Source organism: Camarhynchus parvulus, chromosome 5, assembly GCF_901933205.1.
Source record: "Camarhynchus parvulus chromosome 5, STF_HiC, whole genome shotgun sequence".
Lineage (NCBI taxonomy): Eukaryota > Metazoa > Chordata > Aves > Passeriformes > Thraupidae > Camarhynchus > Camarhynchus parvulus.
Window position 1 is genome coordinate 59,344,259 of NC_044575.1, and position 26,907 is coordinate 59,371,165.

Below are 26,907 nucleotides of genomic sequence, written 5' to 3' on the forward strand. Positions count from 1 at the left end.
CAGCCTCCTTTTCTGCAAACTAGACAACCCCAAAGTCCTCAGTTGCTCCTCAGGAAGCTGTGGAGAGCAGTGGGGTCATCCCTCAGCCTCTCTTTATCCAAACTAGACAACCCCAAAGTCCTCAGCTGCTCATGCAGGCTCAGGAGCATCCCCTCAGGAAGCTGTGGAGAGCAGTGGGGTCATCTCTCAGCCTCTTTTTTTTCAAACTAGACAACCCCAAAGTCCTCAGCTGCTCCCTGCAGGAGTTTCAGCACCCTCTGGAATTTGCTATCAGTCCTTCCCACCTTGGTGATCACAAGGAACAGGAGGTTCCCTCCTATTTCCTCCTTCCAAGGGGCAAAGAACTTCAGCAACCTCCTGTTGCCAGTGGTCATCCCTGTCCATCCAAAAGGATGAGGGGATGAGCTGGGAATGCTCCTTCAGCCATTTTCTTGGATCAGGCTCATGGAGCTTCATCAAGCACCTCTCATGTGCTGTCATGAAGCAGCACGTTCAAGGCAGGAAGGGAAGGATTCCAGCTCTTGCATGTTGTGGCTGGGATTTTCAAACTGCTCCAGGGAGTGGATGCCAGGTAAATAAAAATGAGTGGAAATTTGACATCTGGAATTGCTAAACCACAAAAAAAAACCCCACAAAATAAAGCCCACGTTTTTAACAGGGAAGGTCATGACATGTTGGAACGGTTTAATTGGAGTTGTGTGGGTTCTGTTTCATGGATATTTTAGAATTGGGGTTGGAAGCTTTTTCCTGAGGATTTCTGTGGCTGGGGGAGAGCTGAGGTACCTTCAGCTTGTGGAGCTGTGCTGCAGCATAAGGCTGGCTGTTAACCCTGGCTGTTCTCCAGACAGAGGTTGCTGAGGACCCAGAGAAGATCTCCACTGTTCACTTGCAGCTCGGGCTGCCCCTGGTGTTCATCCTGAGCCAGAAGGAGACCCAGGAGGCTGACAGGAGGACAGCAGAGTTTGTGGCCTGGCAGCTCTTGGGGAAAGCAGGAGTTGCCCTTTTGTCCAGGTATTTCTCTCAGGTGTTTTTGGGTTCTATTTGCTTTTTGTGGGGTTTCTGAGCTGGGTTACCTCGACACCAGGCTATATCCTGGGACAGGGTGTTTCATATGTAAGGATTTATCCAGAATTCTATTAATTTGGAAGTTTTGCTGGTTTAGGGGTGGAAAAATATTCAGACTAGGAGAGATTTTGGAGAGGAAACTTAGCAGTGATGAAATTGGGGCAGAAAGAGGAGGGGTGACCTTCCATGTCACACCATCTGATGTTCACTTTGTGTTTTGGAAGGGACCTCGTAGAGCTGAACGTTCTGCAGCGATCAAACGTGGCCCTCAAGACACCAGATGAGGTTGGATGCTGGATTTCTTTATTGGACAACTCAGCTCTGCAGAGGGTGGTGGGATGTTGCTCACCCCTGGGATTGATTTGACAGCATTCCCTGAAGCTCAAGGGAAAGTGTCTTTCCCAGGTTATCCAGAGAATCTGTGGATTTCCCATCCCTGGAAATGTTCCAGGCCAGGTTGGACAGGCCTTGGAGCAACCTAGTGGATTGTGTCCCTGCACATGGCAGGGGTGGAACTGGGTGATCTTTAATGTCCCTTCCATGATTCCATGATTTGGGTGCTGCAGAGCCACTGTGCCTGCTGGGAAGAAGAAAGCAGTGAGTTTATTTTGGGTTCAAATCATTGAGTGACATCTCCAGTACACCTTAAGGCAACACAAGGTTGTGAACTCCATCCAAGTGCAGATTCCCCAAAAGATTTGGGCTTCTGAGGGCCTTAGGAAAGGTGTCAAAAGATGGGAGAGGGATGAGTGTGAAACAAAGAGCAAACAACAAAGCTCAGTGCTGGGCTGGTGTAAGGCAGTGCCTCTGGCAGGGAGCTGGGAGAAGGGCAGGGTGGGAGTTCAGTGAGGCTGATCAAGATGAGTTAAACCCTGCAGGGACCTGACCCAGCTTGTGAGGCAGGCTGGAATGGGCTGCTGGCAGATGCCAGGGAGCACAGATGTCCCAGATTACCTGAACTGTCCCACTGGTGATTTCAGGTGCAGGATCAGACCTGAGCATCCCCTGAGGGCTTCCCGTGGCCTGCTGAGAGATGTGCACTTGGGTGGCTCTGGGAGCCCGTGGGAGGTGCCAGCACTTTGTCATTTCTCTCAGCTCCTGATCAACTTTCCATTTTCTCTCCAGTGCCTTTGTCTGAGCTGGTGCCAGCACTGGTTTTAAGCTGACAAGGTCTCATTTCTGAGAAATTCATGTTGCTTTTTTGCTTCTTTCCATGGGTGGCCAGTCCCTGTACACTTGGGAACATTTCTCCTGGCTGAGCTCCATGAGATAAAGGATTTTTTGAGCTGGTTTCCCAGGCTGTGATGGGCTCCTTGGACCCAGCCTGACCCCTCTAATGAGGGGACATCCAAGTGGCCCCTGTACTTCCCTGCTCTCCTTTCCTGCAGTGCTGGATCTGAGTTAAGTTGCTGGGAGATGGGACTGGTGTTCACTTTTACCACAGGATCCCTCCTAGCCACATTTACTTACATAGCCAATTTTCCTTACATTTACAAGGAAACATCATCCTGGAGTGAGAAAAACTCAAGCACAGGAGAAACTGAGACAAAGAAACATTACCCAGACATTCCCCTGTTTGGCAGCTTCAGGGATCTGTGACATATCCCCAAAATAAGGAGTTGGGGGATGGTTCCCATCAACCTTGAGTCTGATCTGCAGACAAAATAAGCAAGGGGGGATGTTGTGCTGCCACTGCTTTGTTATTTTCCTCAGGGAATGCCAATCCAATACCTGGTCTTGGAAGATACTGATGAAGTTATAACCCTGGTGGAAGATAAGAACAAGGTGAAACAAACCCAGGAGGATGAGCAGGAGGAGGAGGAGGAAGATGAGGATGAGAAAGAGAATAACAATCAAGGTGTGCAATTACTCAAGTGAAAAGCTGATTATCATCAGACAGAAGGTGCAATCAGCATCAGACATGGCAGAGCATTAGAGAACACTTGCAAACCATCACAGTCACTTCATGGTGGCCACAAAGTGGCTCTTTCATTCTCTGAGGTCGCTGGAATATGACAGACAGGTCTGATTTTTAGTGGAAACACCAGGGTGAAAAATCAGAGCTGTTAGAGGAACAGCTGCTGTGTGAGGGACAGGAATGTGCTTGGATGCTCCAAAGGCTGGGTGGGTTAAAGTGCACCCAGCACTGTGTCCTCTACAGGCATCTGAAAATCATCCACCCCTTTGGAAGGGTTTGAGACACGTTTTTGTAAGAGCAGATCCAGACTTGCTTCCTCCAGGGAGAAAACTCTGCTCCCTGCAATGCAGAATTGAAAATGAATTTGTTCTCTGTGCAGAATTGGGGATGTTTTCTTAAAAAAAAAAAAACGGGGGGGCAGGATCCTAGAGGAGCTTAGAGTATTGTTCCACTCAAGGGCAGAGTGGTGTGAGATAGGATTGGGGCATTTTGAGGGGGTTTGTTTGTGTGACTGTGCCTCCTCTCCCCATCCAAGATTTCACTCACCCCATGTCTCTGCTGAGAGGTTCTGGATTACAAAATCATGCACTGGGGTGGCCCAGGGAGTGCAGTTCCCCCTGCCCTGGACACACCTGTGGGGTTTTGGTTTTTTTTGCAGATATTCAGGATGACCAGGTGGTGGAAGCAGTTTCCAGGGACAAGAAGAGAGAGCTGCCCCTGGAACAAATCCTTGTCCTGACAGAGGAGAACTTCCACTCTTCCCTCTCAGAGGCTGCCAGGACAGTGGTGCTGTTTTATGCCAGCTGTGAGTATGAAATGTGGCCTGGCTGTCCCTTCTGTAACTTTGGGATGTTCTCTGTGCTTTCCATGATCCTGGAGAGATCCTGGAGACAAGTTTTGACCATTAATCTGTGCCACATCCTGTCCCATGGACAGTGATTAAATACAATTAATTAAATACAATTAATCAGATTAAATCAGTTCTTCTCATTGGCTGATAATAGCAGATATCAATCTGATATTAAGAGATTTTTAACTTTTATTTTATAAGAAAAAAATGTGGGACAAGAGGGGAAATTCATGTAGCATGGACTCATGGGCTGGCCTAGGCATGAAGCATGAAGTTAAATTTTCCTTATTTATTTCAAATCTTCCAGAGCTTAAAGCACCTCAGGATGCAGAGATTGATAATGTGACATTGTCAGGGAGCAGGGTGGGGCTGGCTGTCCCCTGGCTGTCCCTCAGGGCTGTGTTTCCCCTCTCCTGTGTTTCAGGGGAAGCTGTGTCCCTGGCAGTGCTGCGCTCTTACTCCGAGGTGGCCGCTCACCTGCATGGTAAGGAACCCCAGGGCTCCTCTTGGCAGGAGGAACCAAGACATTGATGGCACCTCATTCCTTGGAATACACTCATTTTCCCTCCTCAGACTCCTAAGGAAAGTCATATCCACACCAGGTTGTTTAGGAACCTTTAAGTCTGATTTAAGGATCTTTGCAGAGTGTCTGCTCTCAGGGAAAAAAAACACAAGACAGGAAGAAATGGCCTCAAGATGCACTAGGAGAGGTTTAGGCTGGATATTAGAGAAAATTTCTTCATGGAAAGGGTTGTCCAGCCCTGGCACAGCTGCCCAGGGCAGTGGTGGAGTCCTCATCCCTGGAGGGATTTAAAAGCCATATCACTTGTGGACATAGGACAGTGGTGGCCTTGGCGGTGCTGGGGGAACAGTTAGACTTGGTGATCTTGGAGGGCTTTTCCAAACTATTCCATGATTTTATGATCCTGGAAACATTCAAGGCCAGGTAGGATGGGGCTTGAAGCAATCTGGGATAATGGAAAGTGTCCCTGTCCCTTCCAATCCATATGACTCTGTGATGCCATTTGCTGGGCACAGTGACCACATGAGGGAGAATTTGGGAAGGGCCAGGGGGTGACACAGAGCAGCAAAGAGCAGGAACTGTGGCCTGGAACATGGAAACAGGGTCCTGTCCTGCCCAGGAGACACATCAGTGTGCTGGGTGGCACCTCAGCTCTGCACCTCAGCTCTGCTGGAAAAAGGAGCTGTGATTTTCCCTGGCTTTGGAGGAAAATGGGACAGAGAGGTGTGGGCAGGCCAGGGCATAAGGCAGGACAATGTCACATTTACAGGGATGGTGCCTCCAGGGTTTGCAGTCTGGCTCAGTTGTGGAAATTCTCACAGGTGGCCCCAGAACTCCATAAATAACACAGGGATGGTGAACAATCAGCAGCACTTAGAGACAGCACATCAGGGAATCTGGGAACGAAGGCAGGAGAGAGGGATCCTTCAGCAGGGTCTGTGCAGTGTGAGCCCCACACCCAGGCCTCCAACCCCATCCCACTCTGGTTTGTGGAGAGGGGTGGGTTCTCACATGGGCTGAATCTCTTCCAGAGGTGCCTTTTTTCTCCCCTTGGCTGCAGGGGACACTGAGGTGGCTTCATCCCACTGTGGCACAGTGGGGAGCTCACATGGATCTGGGCAAGAGCTATTCCAGCACCTCTGGAGGTGGCTGGTGCCTTCTCCTGGTTTTTTTCTCCATCAAGGCTCATTTTTCCTGGGGCTGGGCACTATGTCCTGCAGGATTCAGCAGTGGGGACATGAATGGAGTGTGCAGAGGACCCCACAGTTTTCTGGGAAGCAGCTGCAGTGGGAATTGCTTACAAGAAGCTGTCCTGGGAATGCTGCAGGCAGTGCTGAGGGCTGGGGGAAGCAGCTCTGCATTCATGGTCTGCATGAATTCATGAAGGGAAAGTCAGCAGCAGCTTTGATCTGGACTGAAATCCCAGGAATAAACAGGAAGGGACAGCAGAGGTGGTTGTTGTGGGGTTGGTGGTGGTTTGGGGTTTCTTTTGGACTTCCCCAGCAGCCAAACCAGCTGAAGGAGCAGCACAGGAGGGTCTGTGGGTAAAACCAGCCTCTTCCCAATCAACACAGGAGGGTCTGAGGGTAAAACCAGCCTCTTCCCAAGGATCACAGGAGGGTCTGAGGGTAAAACCAGCCTCTTCCCAATCGACACAGGAGGGTCTGTGGGTAAAACCAGCCTCTTCCCAAGGATCACAAGAGAGTCTGAGGGTAAAACCAGCCTCTTCCCAAGCCAGTGGCCCACCCTTGGTGGGTTCTGAATGGCCAGGATTTCACCATGTGTGTTCTGAATCACTTGATAACAATCTCAGGGCAGGGAAGGAGCCACAGACAGATTCTCAGCAGAGATCATGAACTGCCTGGGGTCAGGGCCTTTCCTCTGTGATCACTGAGGCCTCTCCAAAGACTCCCAGGCCAGATGTGACCCTGTGGAATGACTCCAGTCTGCTTTCCCTGCCATGACCTGGGAGCAGACACAGAACAGCTGCATTGGTGGATCTGGAGATCCTTTTTCCCTGCTGCTGAAGAAGCCTCAGGGAACTGGGAGAACCAGCTGGAAAGCCTCAGAGGATGCTGTTCCCTGGGCTCTCAGTGATGGCTGGAGCAGGAAGAAGACCTCAAGCTGTGCAGGACTGAGAATAGGACACGGGGAATGGCTTGGGGCACTCTCAGTTCCCCAGAAGCTCTGGTATTCCTGCCTGCTCCGGGGTGGAGCTTCCTTCCCAAGGGCTGGGAATCCACAAGCAGCTGTCTGAGGAGTGAATCACCCGTGCTGGAGGCACTTTTTGAGTTGCAGGAGCAGGTCCTGTTCCCCATGCCAATTCTTTGTGCACAATGGCACTGAGAACAGGCCATGTGTGATCAAACACAGGGGAGTGGAGGAGGCTGGAGACTGCAATGACCCCGTGAGTCATCCCCTTCCAGATGCTCAGCAGATCCTCACCAAGTGAAGTTTCCAGCCCTCAAGTGTTTTCCATTTGTTGAGAGATCCAGTTGAGCAGGAGACAAAGAGGAACATCTCTGCCTTGCTGAACTGAGCACATTTTCTACCCTTGGAGCAAGAATTTCCCCGTCCCCCTGGGGCTCACTGCTGCACCTCTGGTTTGCTTTTGCAAGATGGGAATTTTTGGAAGCAGCAGGGTTAAGAGCAGAGGATGTGAAGGTGACAGTGCTGAGCATTCCTTGGGTGGGTTATTGGCCTTTTTTACAGAGAGAGGAAATCAGTATCTAAGAGGAGCAATATATTGTGATGAAAAATGGTTCTGCTTCTCTCCTCTATGCTCCTGGGGTCTCCTTGATCAGGGACTTACAAAGACAAGGTGAAATTGTAACTCAAAGGCAGGAAAATCAGCTGCATGATTTAGCAATTTATATCCATGGAGCCTAACAACTGGAGTGAGGATTTCAGGGTTCATTGTGTGATGTTTTCCAGGTAGTTGTTCCCATTCTGTATGGGATTCTTCCTCTGGGAGTGCAGCACTTTGTACATAACTTCTCTTTCATATTGTAGCCTTTGGACCAGCTCTTCAAGTGAGCTGGTTTTTTAATACAATCCTGGAATTGTTTAGGTTGGAAAACCTTCCAAGATCATCCAGTCCAACCAGCACTGCCAAGGCCACCACTGTCCCATGTCCCCAAGTGCCACATCCACACAGCTTTTAAATCCTTCCAAGGATGGGATTTAAAATGTCCTGGGCAGCTGTGCCAGGGCTGGACAAACCTTTCCATGAAGGAATTTTCCCTGATATCCAGCCTAAACTCCCCTGGCCCAGCCTGAGGCCATTTCCCCTCGTCCTGTCCCTGTTCCCTGGAGCAGAGCCCGACCCCCCGGCTGTGCCCTCCTGGCAGGAGCTGTGCAGAGCCACAAGGGCCCCTGAGCCTCCTTTGCTCCAGGCTGAGCCCCTTCCCAGCTCCTCAGCTCCTTCAGGGGATTCTCCAGCCCCTTCCCAACTCCTCAGGGATTCTCCAGCCCCTTCCCAGCTCCCTCAGCCCCTCCTGGGGCTCCAGACCCTTCCCTATCTCCGTTCCTTTTCCTGAACATGCTCATGCCAGTCCTGCCTTCCAAATAATTTTAAGTTCCAATGATCATAAGTTCAAGGGATTCTTGATTTTTCCTGTTCCCTATGGCATTGATGGTTTGTCTTGTCCTGGTGTTCTAAGACCTCTAGGACAGAGGTTCTTGCTGTTGCTGGGTTTTGTAGCATCTAAAACCACAGGGAGGATTTTGTGTTCCTCTTTCACCTTTCCTCCCACTCAGCAGTGCCCACAGGGCTGGACAGTCCTTTGCTGAGTTACACAGTTCCTGAAAGTTCTGCTTGTTCAGTCAGTAATGAAGTGGTGCAGGTTGGGATGGGAGGGACCATCCTGTACCAGATGTTTTTCAGGCCAGATGGGGCTCCTTCAGAGCACATGGTAAATAATTCCCTGGGCTAATATCCAAATATTAAAATTCATCTTTGAAAAAGCTTCAAGCAGCTTTAAAACTCGATTTTAACAGGACATCAAAGCTGCATTTCCATGGAATTATTTTCCAGAGTTGGGCAAGACACAAGATGATGTGGTAAGAGATGATGAGAACCAGCTATACTGGCTCAGAGGTGTGAAGCAAATCTGAGGTCAGGCTTTCAGTTTGAGATCTTCTTGCAGAGCCTGGGAATGACACAAACCATTTCTGCTCTTGTGGAGTGTTTGGACAATTGCTGCTGTCTGAGTGGATTTGCAGGCCCTTCACTTGTGCTGCTTCCTGCTTTTTCTGCACAAGAGTTTGACACAAGGCAGAACAGCAAACTCCTGATGTGAGCTGCAGTGCAGAACCTCAAATGAAGGTTGCAGAAAATGGTCCTGTGGGAGGCCAAGGGTACAGGGATAAGGGTAGGAACTCCTGCTGAGGTCACCTCTGCCTTCACGCCCATCTACAAAAATCCTCATGGAATCCCAGAAGGGTTTGTGTTGGGAGGGACCTTAAATCTCCATCCCATCCCACCCCTACTACGGGCAGGGACACCTTCCACTATCCCAGGGAGCTCCAAACCCTGTCCAGCCTGGCCTGGAACCCTCCCAGGGGTCAGGGGGTCCACAGCTCCTCTGCACAACATTTGTGCAACACTCAGCTGGGCTCAGTTCTCAGGAACTTGTTTCAATATTTGGTCAGCCCTCCCCACCTTGGCATGGGCTGCTGCTTGACCCTGCCCAGGGCTCCCACTGCCCCTCAGAGCACCCCTGACGTGTTGTTGGATTTTATTGTTTCTCTCTCACTGATGATTTCCAGGCCAAACTTGGTTAGGGTTTTTCCTCAGGAGGAAAATCTTTCAAGCTGCTCCAGATTCTTATTTGCTTAAATCTTTCCAAAAATGTGTTTCCCAGGCTGACTTCAGCAAGTCTGGCAAGTTCTTCTTCTGCTGGGCTCTGCAGAGGTTTCACCAGGACCAAAGAACTTAATTTTCTTCCCATGGGCTGCAGATGCTGTTGAATGTCCATCCCTTTCCTGCATCTTGCTTCTCCTCATGGAATGCTGCTGTCCTTACACCTTCAAATTCCTTTCTGCCCCTCTAGGCTTGAGATCAAAACCAGATTGGATGTGTTTTATTCCATCAGCCAGGCCTTTAATGAAAATCGTGATCAGAATCAGACCCAGGACAGGGAGAGAAGAAAGCTTGGCTTGGTTTCTCTTGAGAAACCCTCATCATCTGCCCCAAGCCTGCTTTCTGGAGGATTCTTTGCCATAATCTGCCTCCATGTGTGTACTTGTCTCTAGGTTTTATCCCATCTTTCCCATGCAGCTTTTGAGTCTTCTTCAAAGAAGGTTTTGGGGAAGGAGTGAAGATTTCTGAGGTTGGGCATGGACAGCTGCACATTGTCCTTGGTCAAGGCCCTGAGGCAGCTCAGGGAAGCCAAGGGAAGGGAGGGAGTGAAGCTGGCCAGGATTTAGGTCAGGCTGAGCCATGGACCAGCAGCAGCCTGTGCTGGGCTTCACCCAGCCCAAAGATGAAAGAAAGGCTGATCAGGTCCCTGGAAGTGTTCCAGACCAGGCTGGGCATGGCTTGGAACAACCTGGGATGGTGGGAGGTGTCCCTGCCATGGCAGGGGTGGAATTAAATGAGCTTTAAGGTCCCTTCCCACCCAAACATTCTGTGACTCCATGATTCTTTGCTGAAGGAAATGCTGGAGCTGCACAAATCTTGGGCTCATAGAGAGCACTCAAGGAACCAACTTTTCATTTGTTTTGCTTCTTACCAACCTCTTGAGTTTCTTGTGTTGGTGAGACCCTTAAAAAGCCTTTTTGGGACATTTCCCAGGACCCACAGTTGGACTGACTGCTCTGTAATTCCCAAGTGCTCTTGCTTTCCCACTCTCTTACTTGTGAGACCCCTTTCTTAAAGTCCTACAGGTGTCTGCTCATGGCTTGGGTGGGATCACAGAAAATCCTGAGTTGGAAGGGATCCACAAGGATCACCAAGCCCAACTCTCAGGACAGCCTCAAGAATCCCACCCTGTGCCTGAGGGCAGTGGATGGGACATCTGTCTTCCATCCCCTTTAACTGGTCCGTGTGCATTTGGCTTCATGCTTGAGGTAGAACAGAGATTTTTCAGTATTGAACAGCTTAATAAATGCAAAAACCTTGGCTGCATCCTCCTCCTCCCTCATGCCAAGCTTTATCTTCCCTCTCTCCTGTTAGTGAGTGCCTGCATTATTTCGTTTTCTTGGCCTTTTTCCTAAGGTATTTCCAATACCTTTCCCTGCTGCCTTTTAAGCTCCTGGACAGATGTCTCAGGATTTTGCGGTGTTGCTTGGAGTTACCAGTCAGAGGTGAATGTTTCTGGGAATGAGTGATTTCAAGAGGGAAGTGGGCTGTACTCAAAGGGATTTGTGTGTGTTTGGGGCTGGATTTTGGTAGATTTCTGCCAGAATTAGTACAAATATAGTCAATAATATCCACTGAGCTAATGAAAAGCTCTATTTTCCAACCAATTTATTATTGTTTTTAGTTTTCCATATCATTCATGAGTATTTGTTTTCCACTCCAGGAACCCCAGGGGTTTTGCTGTCCCGTGTGAACTGCTGGGACTGGCCTGGCCTCTGCTCCCAGGAGAATGTCACCCAGTTCCCCAGCCTCAGGATTTACCAGGAGGGACAGCAGTCAGTGGCATATGGTGGCATGTGGGGAACTGAAGAGCTGAGCAGCTTCATCCTGCTGTGAGTGACAAATCCCCAGTGGGACATCTGCCACATCTTCTGTCACCATCCCTGGCTTTTTGCTGGAATTCCTTCTCTGCTATTTTTAGTGGGGATCCCAAGGCTCTCACTTTGGCTCAGGCTGTTCTCTCTTTGCTGTCACCAGCTCCAGCACCTCTCTGGTGATAATTATCACCATGCCAAATGATAATTTTTGTCTCTAATGAGGTGTCACACTTGTCCCATTGTGATGGGGCCTTGTTGGGTTGAGGTTGCCCTGTTGTCTCTTCACCCCAAAAGCAGAAAAAACAACAGCCCAGGTTCTTTCTCTGCCTTTCCACAGGAGCCAAGTTTCCTGCCCACTGAAATTGGCCACCATGGATGAAGCAGAAGGATATTTAAGAGGGGAATTTCCATCTGAACTCTCATCCCACCACCACACCTCACTCCTGGGAGTTTTTGCTCAGCCACCAGCAAAGGTTTGTTGGGATTGGTGGGTTAAGCACTCTCCAGCTTCATTCCTGGTGGGACAGGGCTGCTTGCAGCTGCTGGAAGTTCACAACACAACACCTGGCACTGCCTTTTGCAGTTGTACAGTCAGAGGGTAGCAGGTGGTTCCAGGTGTGGGATTTCAGATCCATGCCTGGCTCAGAGGACATTCAGCTGCCAGCTGGGTTTGCTACACCCACTGTGGGAGTAGAAACTTCCCAAGCCTGTTGTCCCTGTTGTACTTCCTGCCCCTGACCCCGAGGAGTTTGGCTCTGTCCTCTTTATGAGTCCCTTCCAAGTAGTGGTAGGCTGGCACTAAATTCACTTTAAGCCTCTGGTTTAGCCCAGATCCATCAGCCTCTTCCTGAAGCCCATGTACAACTTGTCCCAGCATATTCTTCCATAAAAAAGGAAGAGATCCACTCTTGGATCTTGCTGGCTTCTCATGAAGAAGCAGTAGCCCCAGTTCTTGTAACACACAACCCAAAACCTTTATTTAAAAAAAAAACAACTGCAATAAGATAAAACAGAAGTTTCCTGCATCAGAAGGACAGAAATGTGAACAACTCAATGATGGATCAATAGATGGACACAGAAATGTACAATGTGTTACCAAGGGAGAGGGAATAAAGCCAGTCTGGAGAGAGAACTTCAGGCAAATCACAGAATCATGGAATGGTTTGGGTGGGAAGGGACCTTAAACTCATCCCATCCCACCCCTGCCATGGCAGGGACACCTTCCACCATCCCAGTCTGCTCCAATCTCTGTCCAGCCTGGCCTTGGACATTCCAGGGATCCAGGGGCAGCCACAGCTGCTCTGTGCCTCAGTTGGGAGCTGAGATCTTCCAACCCCACAGACTCTCAGTTGCCAGCTCCTCCTGGGAATTGCTGCCTTAAAAATAGGAGAACTTCCTGATCTTGCTTAAGATCAAACTTTCAGACTATTTTTCGTTTTAAAGCTCCCTCATGCCTCTAAACTTTGGTTTAATGCAAACCAAGCTACTTTCTCACGTGAGAGAGTCCAGAAGGAAGAGGTAAGAACAAGACAGGATGTCTGGAACCAACCAGAAGACACTTGGGCTGTGTTTCCTGAGCCAGCTGAGAGCCAAATCTCTGCCTTCCTCTAGAGAAATAATCTGGTAAATAGAGCAGGAAACCTTCCTGATCCCAAAAAACCTTTAATCCAGCCGAGAGAAGCTCTGGCTGCCCCTGGAAGTGTCCAAGGCCAGGTTGGACAGGGCTTGGAGCAGCCTGGGATGGTGGAACGTGTCCCTGCCCATGACAGGGGTTTGGAACTGGGTGAGCTTTGGGCTCCCTTCCAACCCAAACCATTCTGGGATTCTACAGAGAAGTTTTCATTTCCTTCCATGCAGACAAGAGCCTTGGGGGTTTCCAGAGAGCTTTTGTGGATCCTGTAGGATTGCCTCTTCCCTCAGGGCACATCTGCAGTCCAGAGTGGCATCCTCAGCCCCAGGAGGTAACTCAGCCACAGGGAGATGAAATTTGGGATGTCTTCTCCACCCACTTCCTGAGGGTGCTGGAGCTGTGATGCACAACAGCCTGAGGGAGCAGGAGCCTGGAGCCAGCTGTTCTGGCATCAAATCAGACTGGAGTCAGGAGAACCACATTGCTCCTCTCACCAACCTGCAGATTTATCTGGAATTCTCAACCATTTTCCCATGGCAGAATTCCTGCTCTAAGCCTGAGCAGCAGTGAGTGTCATTGTCATTTCTGGTGAACTGAAACAGAGCAATGAGATGTCCTGCTAAAAACATCCTGGATGTTTTCCAAGCCTTAGCATCAGGACTATGTTAAGAAGCCCTTTGTGGGGTCTGAGCTAAAAGAAACTTGGTGGAAAAATCCTAAATAAAATTTACTAGGAAGAGGTGAATGTATTACGACGTTTTTCTGGAGACTCAGAGAACTTCTAGGACAGAAATTTGGTTTTGATGCAGAAACTGGAAACATCCTAAGAAGTAAAACTGTCCTAAACCTTCAGAAATATTTGAAAATATTGAAATATTTGAAAATATTTAAAAATATCCCTGAGCTCTGATGCCTCACAGGGCTTGGCAGCATCAGTGAGGAAGGCAGGAGAGATGCAGCAGGAGCTGCTGTGCTGGAGAGCACACTCAGAAGATGCCTCCCTCCAGAGGGATAAAGGGTGAGGCTCAGATCCTGCTTCCCAAAACCCTGCAGGGATTTTAGACCCTTCCTCATCAGGCAGTTTGAGCCCTTCTTGTCCCCAAAGCAGTGAAGTTGTGCTTGTGCAATTCAGGGCAGCTGGGATTCCAGCTCAAGGATTGTGCTGCGGACCATGGTCAGCCCCCTCAGGGAATGAAAATTGTGTTTTCATGGGGGAATAATTTCCTAGGAAATATTTAAATGGTTTTTTTTTTAAGTGCTTCCTGTCTGCTGTGGAGCTGTGTGAATTTAGGGGGTTTTGGGTACAAAACAAAGAACCTGGAGAAATACAGGCTGGTGTGTGGCTCTGGGAGTAGGACAGCCAGAAATAGGGAAAATTTGGAAGTGTGAGAGGGAGAGAGGATCTCATCAGGTCAAGGAGGTTGTTCTGACTTAGGAGGGAATTCCTGCAGCCAGGGCTGACCCAGGGCAGCACTTCAAGACAAGCTCATATCTCAAGTGAGGATTTAAAGCTTGGTGGAGGAACTTGGGGTGGGAACTTTTCTTTCAGCACTGATAAAATCAAGTAACCAAACACCAGAAGAGCTGGAAAGCAACATCCAAGAATGATTTCTCTGTGGCAGCTGGAAAGGGGCTGTGGACAATGGCCTGGAGTGACAGGACGCAGGGAATGGCTTCCCACTGCCAGAGGGCAGGGATGGATGGGATTTTGGGAAGGAATTCTTCCCTGTGAGGGTGGTGAGGGACTGGCACAGGATGCCCAGAGAAGCTGTGGGCACCCCTGGATCCCTGGAAGTTCCCCAGGCCAGGTTGGAGCAGCCTGGGACAGTGGAAGGTGTCCCTGCCATGGCAGGGGTGGCACTGGCTGATCTTTAATGTCCCTTCCCACCCAGCCCATTCAGAGATTCTGTGATAATGACTGAGCCCTCAGTGAGCCACTCCTTAAGGAGCTCCTTCCATTGAAAAAGGAAAACAATTTAAATGAAAGTTTATGGGCCACTTGGGAAACAGTGGAAAATACAGCTTTGAGTGTAGCTGCAAAACAGGAATCAAAGAACCAAAAAGTCACCGACTGAGAGGCAGCTCCATCTACTGAGCTCTGAGTCACTGCTCCCAGGAGCTTGGGCTGGCCTGTGCTGTGACAGTGAAGGTTCTGAGGAGCAGTCACTGGTGTGTGACAGCAATTTATGTCATGGCTCTGTCTGAGATACCTCCTTGATTCTCAGGAAAAACCTGGCTTCTCCAAAAAGTGAGATTTCTCCCTCTCCTTGGGTCAGAAGAGCTGGTTTTGTTGCTTTCAGTTGCTCAGTGCAGAGGAGGAGGAGTTGGTGGTGTTGAAATCCTCCCTGTTCTCACCCCACCTTTGGCAGCAGCTGTCTGGAGCTCTGATCTCTGCATTTCACAAGCTCCTCACCGTGCCTTGCACGTTCCCACAAAACCTGGCTTTCCCTGGATGCACTGCCTGAAACCACAGCCAGGCTGGACAAGGCTTGGAGCAACCTGGGCTGATGGAAGGAGTCCCTACCCATGGCAGGGGATGGAACAAGATGAGTTTAAGGTCTTTTCCAACCGAAATCATTCTGGAATTCTGTGGAATTGGAGGCTTTTTATAAGGGAATGAAGCAGCTCTGCAGTCAGCTTTGTTTTGGAGCTGTGCTCTCAGTGTCAGCTGTGATCAAGAGAGCCCAGCCTGGTTTTTCCTTATCCTGCAACAGCCCCAGTCTGCTGGGAAGAGCTGGATAAACCAAGAGACACTTGAGGGAAAGGTTGGTTTATCTCCAGGCTCTTAGCCCTACTCCAGTAAAGCCACCATCCATCATTTCTCAAAGGTCACTGGGATTTATAAGATTTTTGTTTAGACTTATAATTGGTCTGCTGTTTCCAAGAATACTTACAGACTCTAAGTCCTTAAAGACATTTCATTTTCCAGCAGTGCCTCTGTCCTGCAGATCCTGGAGGCTCAGTGCTGGTAGCTGAAGGGCAAACACTGTTCTCATAATGGGAATTTTGCCCTAATCCTTGCTCTCTGCCTGCTCCTCCTGCCATGGCCTGCAGCCCTGAGCTGCAGTAATTTCTTGGGAGCCTCTAATCCTGGTTTAATTCCTGAAAATCTGCTCTGGCAGGATGTTATGTGTGCAGGCATCAATCAGGTTTCCAGGAAAAACCCTCAACACCTCTCTTTGTATTGTTTATTCTCGTGTCTTTGTCTTTTTTCCAGCCAGGGAAGCTTTTGAAGAGGCAGGAAACATCCTAAGTGGCCACGTAAGGATGGGGATGTATTTTGAAGATGATGCCTTGGCTTTGTAAGTGGTTTCTCTTTTTCTTTGGGAAAAATTCAAACTGATCTACACTTAGTGCAAGGCAGTGCCTGGAGCAAGTGTCACTGTGCTGAGGGACAGCTACAAGTGACTTTTTCCTGCAGGGAGATGGCTCAGGACTCATCCAAAGGGAATTGTCACCTTGGCTCTGCCACTGATTCTCAGCCTGTCCATGGTCACCTTCCTGCTGTTCATACTCACTTTCATTTTCAGTCCTTCAGCCCCCATGGATGTGGTTGTGTTCCTCACACAAACAGGAGCAAATCTGTCTGAAAATAAAAAACAGGCTGGAAAAATTACACCATCAGCATGTGAGGGAGGAAAAACTGATGGGTACTCACTGCAGTGCCTTCCCTTGCTCTGTTGGTTGCCCCCAGTTGCCAAGAACAGGCAGAAAAGAAACTTCTTGTGACTACTTGGGCTAGGAGTGGAGTGGACATGGAGTCTGGGTGCTGGAAAATGCTTTGGAAGCTGCAAAGAAATGTTGTCTTGCCATGGAGCTGCATTCCTGCTGGAATTGCATCCCTGACTTGAAGCCAGGTGGGAGTTAATGGGATCTTACCTGTGTCATTAAGACTCCAGCAAGGGACACGGTGCTTTGGGTTGGAGTGTGAGAGGTGCTTCAGTGCCTAGAAATGCAGCTGGATCCAGGGGGAATTTCCAGCCTGCCCTGGCATCTCATTTCCATCAGGAATTAGCTATCAAGGCAGAGTTAAAAATCCCAGGATGTCTTTGGGCTGTTTTCCAGGTGTGGGTTTAACACCCTGCAGTGCAGCAGAGAATTATTTGCTTTAGTTCCTCAGAGGTGTGATGCATTCCTGATGACACACTGGCATTTTTGTGGTGAGCACGGAGGATAAAAATGCAAATACCTTGGGAATACATCTCTATTAACCAGACTGCTCCAGGCATCAGTTAAGACTCCTCTTCCTTGAGGATTTCAGCCCAGCTGATAGAAGGAAAAAAAAGCAGAGGACAGGGTGATCTCTCAAGGTACCAGCTGAAGAAGAAGCCTTTGTTCCCTCAAAGCTGACACATGCAAGAATCCACCTCCCTGCTCCTGCTCCTGGAGTCTGCAGCCTGCTCCTGTTTAGCAGGAATATTTAGTGCAGTTTATATTGATAGTCCTTCTGCCAAATTTGGATTTTGGCTGTGATTTGTGGGTGAAGCTACTGTAGCTGATGGACTTCTCCACTGTAAGCAGAAAGTAAACACTTACAGGAATTCCTTATGCAAGAGCCAGGCTCACTTCCCTTCTTCAGAAAATGAAAAGCCATTCTTGAGCTCAGTGCTCAAGGAGAAAATATTTATGGCTCCCAGGTCACAGAAAGCTGATTCCTCTTTTGTGCATCCTGTAGACCTTCTCCAGAGTAAAAAGAGCTGCAGGATACACAAAGGCTGTTGTGAGCAAAGCTGTTTGCTCAGCAGGCACCTGCTGGGCTGGTCACTAATGAAGGGGAAAAAGGCATTGAGGAAGAAATGCTTTGCATGAGGTCGTTATTGTCAGAGATTCCTGCCAAGTATTTGTTTGCAGATGGTTTTGATTGAAATGCAAGACTTGTGTTACCCACTCAATGGTCCTGCTGTATAAATAGAAAGCTGTGGTGAGCAACAGCACAAGCCCTCAGTACCAGGAAGAGGAGAAGGCATTTCAGGACAGAGTGCAGCTGGGGAATTTGGTGATTTTCTGGCAGTCTATAAGATATTTCCTTATAGAATCATAGAGTAGAACCCCAGAATGGTTTAGATTGGAGGAAATCTTAAAGCCCATCCAGTTCCACCCCCTGCCATGGGCGGGGACACCTTCCACTATCCCGGGTTGTTCCAAGCCCATTCCAGCCTGGCCTTGGGCACTTCCAGGGATCCAGGGGCATCTTCTCTGGAATCCTCTTCCAGTGCCTCACCCCCTCACAGATGCTTATCAAAGGCTACTGAACAAGGTGATGCATTCTAGATACAGGGAGCAAGAATCCTCACTGAGGATCCTCCTCTGAGCCATGACCAAGCCAAAGAATCTCTGTAAAACCCATAGAAGTTTAATAAGCTCAACATCCCTTAATGAAATGTTTTTTAGGGTTTTGCCAGACTTAATCAACTGTAAATACATCAGCTCACAGTGAGGTTTGCAGTGGTTGTGTTAGTCCTAGAGAGATAAATGCTGTGATGGAAGATAGGAAAGGCCTCCATAAGAGTTGGACACCATGGAGATGAATTACCTGTAGTTCCCTCCACTTGTTGTGTCATTGATGACCTAAACTCCCTGGGAGGGTGGTGAGGCCCTGGCACAGGTGCCCAGAGCAGCTGTGGCTGCCCCTGGATCCTTGGAAGTGTCCAAGGCAGGCTGGATGGGTATTGGAGCAACCTGGGACAGTGGAAGGTGTCCTTGCCATGGCAGGGGAGTGGAACTGGCTGAACTTCAAGGTCGCTTCCAACCCAAACCATTCTGGGATTCTTTGGTGCCACAGCCTTTGAAAAATTGCCAGGAGCCTTTGAAAAACAAACCAGACTTGACTCCAAAAACTGCAGAGGCAGCTGATTTCCCCTGCCACACCCTTCCTCTGGGCAGTGCCATCTGGAGCCTCCAGGGCTGAAGTTCCTCAAACTTCTAGAAAATTGCTGTCCTGGCTTGGTGTCCCCCCTGCCCTTTCTTTGCTCAGACTTCTCTTATTTTTGCTTTTCCCACTTTCTCAGCTTTTCTTTGAGTACTTTAACCCCTCTTACCAGAAGGGAACTGTGGGACAAAGGATCACCTGACTACTCCAGCAAGAGTGGGTGCAGCCTGTGTGTGTTGCTCCAATATGGGGCTTGGACCTCACCAGCATTTTTGGGTTTCTTTGCTGAGACAAAACTTGAATCTCCTGGAGGCTGTTTTGTGTGGGTGATTGTGTCCCTTGGATGGAATCTGAGACTTCTGTGTGCCTTGACTGGGGAGGCAGAGAGAAGCCCTGGGTGGGTTTTTGCATCACCCAACCGTAGGTGTGAAAATGAAGAAGTAGGAATAAAATCCCAGAATTCCAGAGTGGTTTGGGTTGGAAGGGATCTTAAAGCTCATCCCACTCCACCCCATGCCATGGTCAAGGGCACCTTCCACTGTCCCAGTGTGCTCCAAGCCCTGTCCAACCTGGCCTTGGGCACTTGCAGGGATGGGACATGTCTCCATGAGGATTCCAGCTCTGTGTGCAGCACATGCATTGTCTCAGTTTGGAAAGCCAGGTGTCTGCTAAGGAAGGCAGGAGCCTCTCGTGAAATGGAAAATGTAAAACCCCCTCCCTCCCAATTGCTGTAAATTTTAAATTAAGGGGCTCTCAGGCAAAAATATGGGAACAGGAATAACAGTTCTTTATTAGGGAAGAAAAATAGAAAGATAAAATGTGGCGTTCACATTCTCTGAAATAATTCCTTCCCCCAGGATTTTTCTCCTGGGAAGCTGAGGAGCCTCAGAGAAAGGGAAAACAAATTTTATCTCGTTTGCTTCTCCTCTGTTTGCCTCATGTGGAATGTGTTTGGAGATTGTTTCATTGGATTCTGCTGTGAGTTGTTTTGACTCTTTGGCCAATCAGGGCCAAGCTGTGTCGGGACTCTGGAAAGAGTCACAAGTTCTCATTATTATCTTTTTAGCATTGAGTAAATATCCTTTCTGTATTCTTTAGTATAGTATAGTATTCTTTAATATAATATAGTATTATAAAGTAATAATTTAGCCTTCTGACAGCATGGAGTCAGATTCACCATTCCTGCCTTCATCAGGGCAGATTCCCAGCAAATACAAGAATAAAATAAACAATGCAGTACACTAGAACAACAGTGACAGGGTCAGAACCCAAGCTGACACCCTGTGGGTCAGGGTGTTGGCAGCAGTCCCATTGGAATTGTGGCTCAGCCCTCCTGCAGTGTCAGGGGTGGTTCTGCTGGAGCAGGGATCCTGGAGAAGGGTGCAGTCTCTGCCTCTGAAGATCCAGGGGAAGAGGCAGCTGCTGTTCCTCTGGGAAATCCAGTGGAGAAGCTGTGCTGGTGTTCCAGAATCTCCAGATTATATCCAGGCAGGAATGCTTGGCTCCTCCCTCTGGGCTCACATCTCCCAGTGGGATGCTGTAGTTCTTATCAGCCATGCAGGGACATTCAATGGCTGTTATCAGCAGGTGTCTCCCAGACGGAGGAGTAGGTGTGGAAGAGATAAAGTGCCCAGTGAGCAGAAGACAACTGCCATACAACTGGCAAATAGAAAACATCTTGCCTTGCCATGTGGGACAGGGTGTGTCCTAAGCCCTGTGCCCATCCCTGTTTTTCAGATCCCAGAAATACTCCGTGTCCCCCCCTGCCCTCCTCCTGGCCCGGAGCGGCGGCCGGAGCATGGAAGGCATCGCTCTGTCCGGACACAGCGTGCAGGACATGGTGCAGATGATCAGATACGAACTGCTGGACGTTTTTGTGAGTAAAAATAAAATCAGAATGCCTTTTTTCCATTGCAGTCATTTGCAGAGCCCTGATTATAGCGTGGAGTTCTGCGGAACGGCCGTGTCTGCTTGTTATTTTTATCGTGCCGAGTTTGTTTTTAAATTTTATGTCTTGGAGCAGGGAGTCAGGACAGAAATCTGCTCTGTGCTGTGTGGTCTTGGAGCAGGAGACCCTGGAGTTGAGGGACTGGCCTCAGAGTCACTCACCTGCTATTTGTCACAGTTATTACTGGGTCTCTTCCCTATTCCCAGGGCTTTTTCCATGTGCCTTTTGGAGCCTCTGCCTGCTCTGCTCACATCCCCATCTCCAAGCTCACAGCTGCTCCCACGAACTTGGTGCACTTGGCTTGGGCAAAGACATCTCCAAGTGCACCAAAATCCCAGCCCTCTTCCTGCTTCCCACATTCCACTCAAACATTGCAGCCTTGCTTAGCCCCTGCACCGTCATCTAAGAGCAGAAATTGGAATTTTCTCCTGTTTTCTCCTCCCCATAACCCCCAATTTCTTGTTTGTGATGTTCTGCAGCCAGAAATCACCGTGCCAAATCTGCCCCAGTACCTGCAGCTGGGAAAACCCTTCCTCATCCTGTTCAGTGCTGGTGACATCAGTCAGGTGGAAAGTGAGGAAATGCTGAAGCTGGCAAAAGGAAGACCCCAGCAGACATTTGTGGTTTGCTGGTTGAACCTGTGAGTGTTTGAAAATCTCTTCTTTCCATTAACTCACTCTAAACCTTGCTGAAAAAAACTCTGAGGCTGCAATTGCTGAGAACACAAGCTGGTAATGTGAATATTTGGTCTGAAATCATCAGGAATTGGAGGTCAAACCATTGAGCAATGGTTCACTCAGTGTTCTGAGCAACTGTAAAAATTGCCTGACAAAGTAAAATTAGTAAATATTTAATTGATTGCAGAAATCGTTTTCAACAGAGAAAAATGTTCTCTGGTGCTTGTAGTAGCTTGACCCTGGGTCTGGTGTTATTTGCATTTTTGTTGGGATGGGATGAAGTGCATATGGGAAGAAAAAAAAATGGAAATTTGCCCTCCTGGAATGTCTTATGGTGATTTTCCACCAGCAATTAGAGGGAATGACTGGTCATTGACTGGGGAAAGAAAATTTTCACAAGAAGGTTCAACCAGAAGCCCCATAAATTAAACTTAAAAAATATTCAGGCAACAAAATTAATTTAAGACCTAAAGAATAAAAGATTGTAGGAAAGGTGGTTTTTTTTTTTAATCCTCCTCTTCTTAGTTGCATTTTGAATTTTTTGGCCTCTGTTTGTTGTGCCCAAGCCCAGAGAAACTTCAGTGGCTTAATCATAACTTGCTTTGAAGTCTGGGAAGCCGCGACCAGCGTGGGCTGGAGTTTAGCTGAGGGGGAAATGCACATGTGCTCAGGGAGAAGGGGATTGGGCTGCTAGTAATGCACCAGAAATCAGAGCCCTGGAACTTCCCCACCTACACATCTGCCTTTGCCTTGCTGAGACACATAAAGCCTTCCTGTGCCAGAGCAGAATGGCACTGCCACAAAACAGGGCAGAACCCCAGAGGGGTTTGGGGTGAAAGGAGCATTAAAGATCATCTCATTGCAGCCCCTGCCATGCCAGGGACACCTTCCACTATCCAAGATATCCCATCCAGCCTGGCCTTGGACACTGACAGGGATCCAGGGGCAGCCACAGCTTCTCTGGGCACCTTTCCACCCTCCCAGCCAGGAATTCCCAGTTCCCAATATCCCATCTATCCCTGCCCTCGGGCAGTAGGAAGGCACTCCCCGTGTCCTGTCACTTCATGTCCTTGTCAAAAGTCCCTCATGCTAGAAAGAAGCCTCATTGCCAGGGCAAGAGCCAGCGCAGACCTGAAGCCTTAAAATAGTGCAGGAATGCCTCAGCACCTCTGTGGGCTTGCTGTCCCTCTGGCTCAATGTCCTGTTTTCACTCTCTCTGTGTCACCTGAGGAATTTGCCTTTCCATCCCTGTGGAATTGCAGTGGCAGCAGCTGGAAGGGGCTGGAAGGAGCTCTCAGCTGTCCCTGCAGACAGGGCCTGACCCTGGGGGGCTGCAGGACCTGTCCCACTCTTGTCCCACCTCTTCTTAGAAGCTTTAGGTGGAAAACATCTCCCACCTTCCTACACAGTTTGTCCTGCTCAAGGATTTCTTCACACATCCAGGCTGTTGTCTGCTCCCTCCCTGTTGGATCCTAACATGTTCCTTAAGCACCAGGCTTATTTACAGTGCTTAGAATCACAGAATCCTGCAATGGTTTGGGTTGGAAGGGACCTTAAAGCCCATCCTTGGGCAGGGACACCTTCCCAGGTTGCTCCAAGCCCTGTCCAGCCTGGTTTTGAACACTTCCAGGGGTGATGCTTCTGCAGTCCCACCAGACTGTGCTTTGCTGCCTGTGACCCAAATGCTTTGGTGGGTTTTTTTTGCCTTTCAGTCCTGTTGTCCTGCCAAACCTGAATCTCCTTTTCCCAACAGGAAGAAGACTCCAGTGGGATATGGGATCCTGAGGACATACTTCTCCACCACTCCTCCCTTGCCCCTTCTCCTCTGGGTGAACCTCCATGCTGGGGGTCAGGTGTTCAAGTTCCCCTCAGAGCAGTCCATCACGGAGATGAACATCTTGTCGTGGCTGGAGAAGCTCCAAGCAGGACTGGAGATTCCCAGCAGTAAGTGGACACAGGTTTAGAACGTTCCCAAGCACACACTGTGAGCTCCAGTGTGTTTATGAGAAGATTCTACGTGCAATAAATTGTCTGCCCTGGAATTTAACGATGGAAAAAGCAGCTCTGCTTGTTAGAGCTGCAGAAGTACAAATAGTCCAGCCAAGAGAGAATGCCCACACTCACAAGTTTGCTTTGGGACTGTTTAATGCTCAGAGCCAAACGTGGATAGTTTGGAATTGACATCTTTTCTCTGTGATAATCCCCAAATCTGGCTGAGTTTTCCCATTCCCAACTACAGCTTGCTCATAAAAAACCTCCCAGCTCCCAGCTGACAGTGTAAGAAGTAGCTGCTCTTCAGGCACCTTCCTGCATTTCTTTTTGGATGGGAAGGGATGAGGGAGCTGGTGTTTTACTGAGGGCTTTAGGACATAAAGGGTTGGCTTGTGCTGTGAAGTTTTCACTGCATCCCTCCTGCCTTGCTCAGCCTGATGAGGCTTTGGAGGAAGCCAGCATGGATCTGCCTTCCTCAGGAGAGCTGGAGAGGGACTTGGGACAAGGGATGGAGGGACAGGACACAGAGAATGGCTGCCAGAGGGCAGGGATGGATGGGATTTTGGGAAGGAATTCCTGGCTGGGAGGGTGGGGAGGCCCTGGCACAGGTGCCCAGAGCAGCTGTGGCTGCCCCTGGATCCCTGGAAATGTCCAAGGCCAGGTTGGACAGGGCTTGGAGCAGCCTGGGACAGTGGAAGGTGTCCCTGCCGTGACAGAGGTTGGAATGAGATGATCTTTATGTTCCCTTCCAACCCAGATGGTTCTGTGGTTCTCTGATCTTTCAGAAAAGATTTTTAATTTTGTATTCATTAGAATGGGGGGAAAAAAAACCCCATAATTCATCAGAAAGGGAACTATCCATGGAGGTGGGGCATAACTCTTCACCTACTGACTGGGGCTGTATTTGCTGCTCAGGTACCTTGTCTGAGGAGGACTGGAAGCCACCACTCCCTGCTTACGACTTCCTGCAGATGATGGAGCCATCTGTGCCTGAGCTGTCCCCCCGGCCCGGGGACACCCCGGCACAGCACCCGCCCAAAAGCCCCGGAGGGGACGCTGCTGGAGGGGACAGTGGCATCCGGGAGGAGCCATCCCAGGAGAGCACAGCAGAGGAAGTTGGTGCCCCTGGGAGGGGCCTGCGGGGGACGGCGCCGAGGCTGGCAGCGAGGGACAAGCAGGGCAAGAGGCACAGCGAGCTCTGAGAGCCCGCCTGGGGAAAGGTGTGGGACTGCCCTGGAAAGCCTGGCACTGTCCCAGCCTTTTCTCCAAGGAGAGAAGAGGGTTCAGCTGTCAAGGAGTGGTGAAAGGAAAGGCCACTCCCTGCTGCTGAGGGCTGTGCTGGGGGTTTCTGGTGGCAGGGAGATGTCTGTACGTCCCACTTGTTGTTCCCTGGCTGCTCCTGGGAGCTCATCAAGCAACAAGCTACACTGGAAAAGACAATTCAGCCCTGCTCTGTAGATTCCCCAAGTCTCAGAGTCACTTCAGTTGCCCCTGAGCAGGAGTGGGTGAATGATTCCAAGATAAAAAGCCCATTTCTCTCCTCCCTGGTTGCAGGAGAAGCTCTACTGATGTGTGACAGAAAATCCTGCAATTCCATCTGCACTGGAACCGTGTGGAGCCAGCATTCCACCACTCCAGGGCTGCTCCAACCAGCCCCCAGTTGTGTTTACACCTGACTTGTGACCTGAATTCATGAGCTTGTTCATCCTCACAGGGGAAGAAGAGGAGGATCTGGTCAAAGCAGATTTATTCCAGAAGCCAGAGCTCAGGTCACACAACAGTTCTGAATAGTTGGGACAAAACTCTGCCAGCAAATCCCAAGGGTGGGCAGGTTGGGAGATGGCTTTGCTCACTGCTGGCATTTTCTTGGTCACAAGCCCAGGGGCTATTTGCAGCCTCCATTTGTCTTTGCTCTCAGTGACAGCAGCAAGGCTGGTGCCTCCTGAGCTGGGAATTGTGCAGGGAGCAAGGTCTGTGGAAAGCTGAGTGCTGTGGAACAGGGGAGGGAGGTGAAGGGCAAGGCTGGACCCTTCCAAGGTGGGATGGAGCTGCTTCACATCCAAAACCTAAGTGGGGAGATGCAAAAGCTGGGGAAGTGGATTTCCAGCCTCTGCACATCTCCTGGGAACAAGAAACGGCAGGAGGTTGAAAGCAGATGGATTCCATGCCTAGGATTCCATGATCATCCCACTCCCTTCAATGAACTTGATCTTCCTCCCAGAGCACTGCTGAGATGTGCTGGGACAGTCAGATCCTCTTCCTACTCTTTAAGGCTCTGAAATTACTGAGAAGAGGAAAAAATGCTGGTGAGGGAGTGCTGAGAGCATTGCAAACTCAGTATTTCTCATCCTGCAAGCAGCACACGTGGCTGTGAGTCTTTTGAAATACCCAGAAATAGATTATTAGTCCTGGGCTGCACTGGAAGGCCTTAATTGAGAGTGACCATTTTTGGACTGAGTGACAGGCCTTGAGCCAAAATGTATGTATTTAAAGGAATAAACTGCAGCCTGCTGATCAAAGGCAAGATTCCCAAGGGAAGGGTGTGAACAGATCCTTCGTGTGTTCCCGTCATTCCTCTGCTCCGTGAGGTCCTCACGCTGCTGAATTCCATAAACTGAACGTTGCTCATTTCCCCTGCTGGCCCTGATCATCAGCATCGAGTCCCAGAATGGGTTGGGTTGGAAGGGACCTTAATTCCCATCCCACCCCTTCCATGGCAGGGACACCTTCCACTGTCCCAGGCTGCTCCCAGCCCTGTCCAACCTGGCCTTGGGCACTGCCAGGGATCCAGGGACAGCCACAGCTGCTCTGGGCACCCTGTGCCAGGGCCTGCCCACCCTCCCAGCCAGGAATTCCATCCCATTATCCCATCCATCCCTGCCCACTGACAGTTTGAAGTGCAATGATTGGGTTTTTCATTGCATCTTAAATAAATTCCATCTCCAGTAGGCTCCTCTGCATGTTTTGGGTGGTGGGAGCAGGGGCCCCTCCTCATCAGCAGGATCCTTTCCTTCCCCAGAGTTTGAGGAGCATTCCCACATCCCTGCTCTTATCCACATGTCCTCTTCCAGGCACAGCCCTTCTCCGGTGGAGGGCTGGGGCAGGAGTTGTCAGCAGGGGTCAGTGCCACATCTCCGTTGGGCCTTTGCAAATCCCCGCCTCTCCCGGTGCTGCTGGAGTGAGGCTGGGGCGTCACCAGCGAGCGCTGGAGATCGGGAACAGCTTCCCAGCGGGATCCTGTGGGGATGCTGCTGCATGAGGGGCCGAGCCTGGATAATCCCAGCTCTGCTGGCTTCATCCCCAGCATCACGAGTGGGGTCCATCAGCTCCAGCCTCCCAAGCTGGGCTGGGATGCCCAGAGCCCTGAGCTGAGGCCATCTTGCAGGTGCTAGCACAGAGACTTGGGAAGGGATGTGCTTATCCATGTCCCATCACTGCCAGAATCCAGCTGGACTGCCAGCTCTGGATGCAGGTCATGCTCCTGGACCACATCAGCTGGCTTGGAGTTTATTGGGGTTTTATTTCTCAATACAAAATGTCTTTTCCAGTGTGTAGCCCAAACAGGCACTCAGGGAAATCCATGGAAGCAGAAATGTGCCAGGTTTTGTATGGACAGGGGGAAAATGTTAGGGATACTGAGGGCAGATTGATGGGGGTCTGCATCCTAAAATTTCCTCATCCACCAGAGGAAATGCTCCAGCACTTGGCTGTTTCCAACAACTCCAGCTCTGGGGACAGAGCAGGGTGGAAAGAA

The 26,907-nt window shown here is 49.7% G+C and overlaps 1 protein-coding gene across 1 annotated transcript in view; it reads left to right on the forward strand.

Moving 5' to 3' along the window:
• TXNDC16 (thioredoxin domain containing 16) overlaps nucleotides 1–25,782 on the forward strand; it is a 39,067-nt gene extending 13,285 nt beyond the window's left edge. The window contains exons 10-22 of the mRNA XM_030949302.1: nucleotides 845–1,011; nucleotides 1,290–1,350; nucleotides 2,779–2,923; nucleotides 3,642–3,788; nucleotides 4,258–4,317; nucleotides 10,884–11,052; nucleotides 11,375–11,504; nucleotides 11,629–11,635; nucleotides 15,885–15,969; nucleotides 20,274–20,412; nucleotides 20,964–21,124; nucleotides 22,915–23,105; nucleotides 24,069–25,782. Coding sequence (XP_030805162.1) covers nucleotides 845–1,011; nucleotides 1,290–1,350; nucleotides 2,779–2,923; nucleotides 3,642–3,788; nucleotides 4,258–4,317; nucleotides 10,884–11,052; nucleotides 11,375–11,504; nucleotides 11,629–11,635; nucleotides 15,885–15,969; nucleotides 20,274–20,412; nucleotides 20,964–21,124; nucleotides 22,915–23,105; nucleotides 24,069–24,355 — 1,749 coding nt within the window. The 3' untranslated portion in view covers nucleotides 24,356–25,782. The remainder of the gene's footprint in view (nucleotides 1–844; nucleotides 1,012–1,289; nucleotides 1,351–2,778; nucleotides 2,924–3,641; nucleotides 3,789–4,257; nucleotides 4,318–10,883; nucleotides 11,053–11,374; nucleotides 11,505–11,628; nucleotides 11,636–15,884; nucleotides 15,970–20,273; nucleotides 20,413–20,963; nucleotides 21,125–22,914; nucleotides 23,106–24,068) is intronic.
• The last annotated feature ends 1,125 nt before the right edge of the window (nucleotides 25,783–26,907 follow it).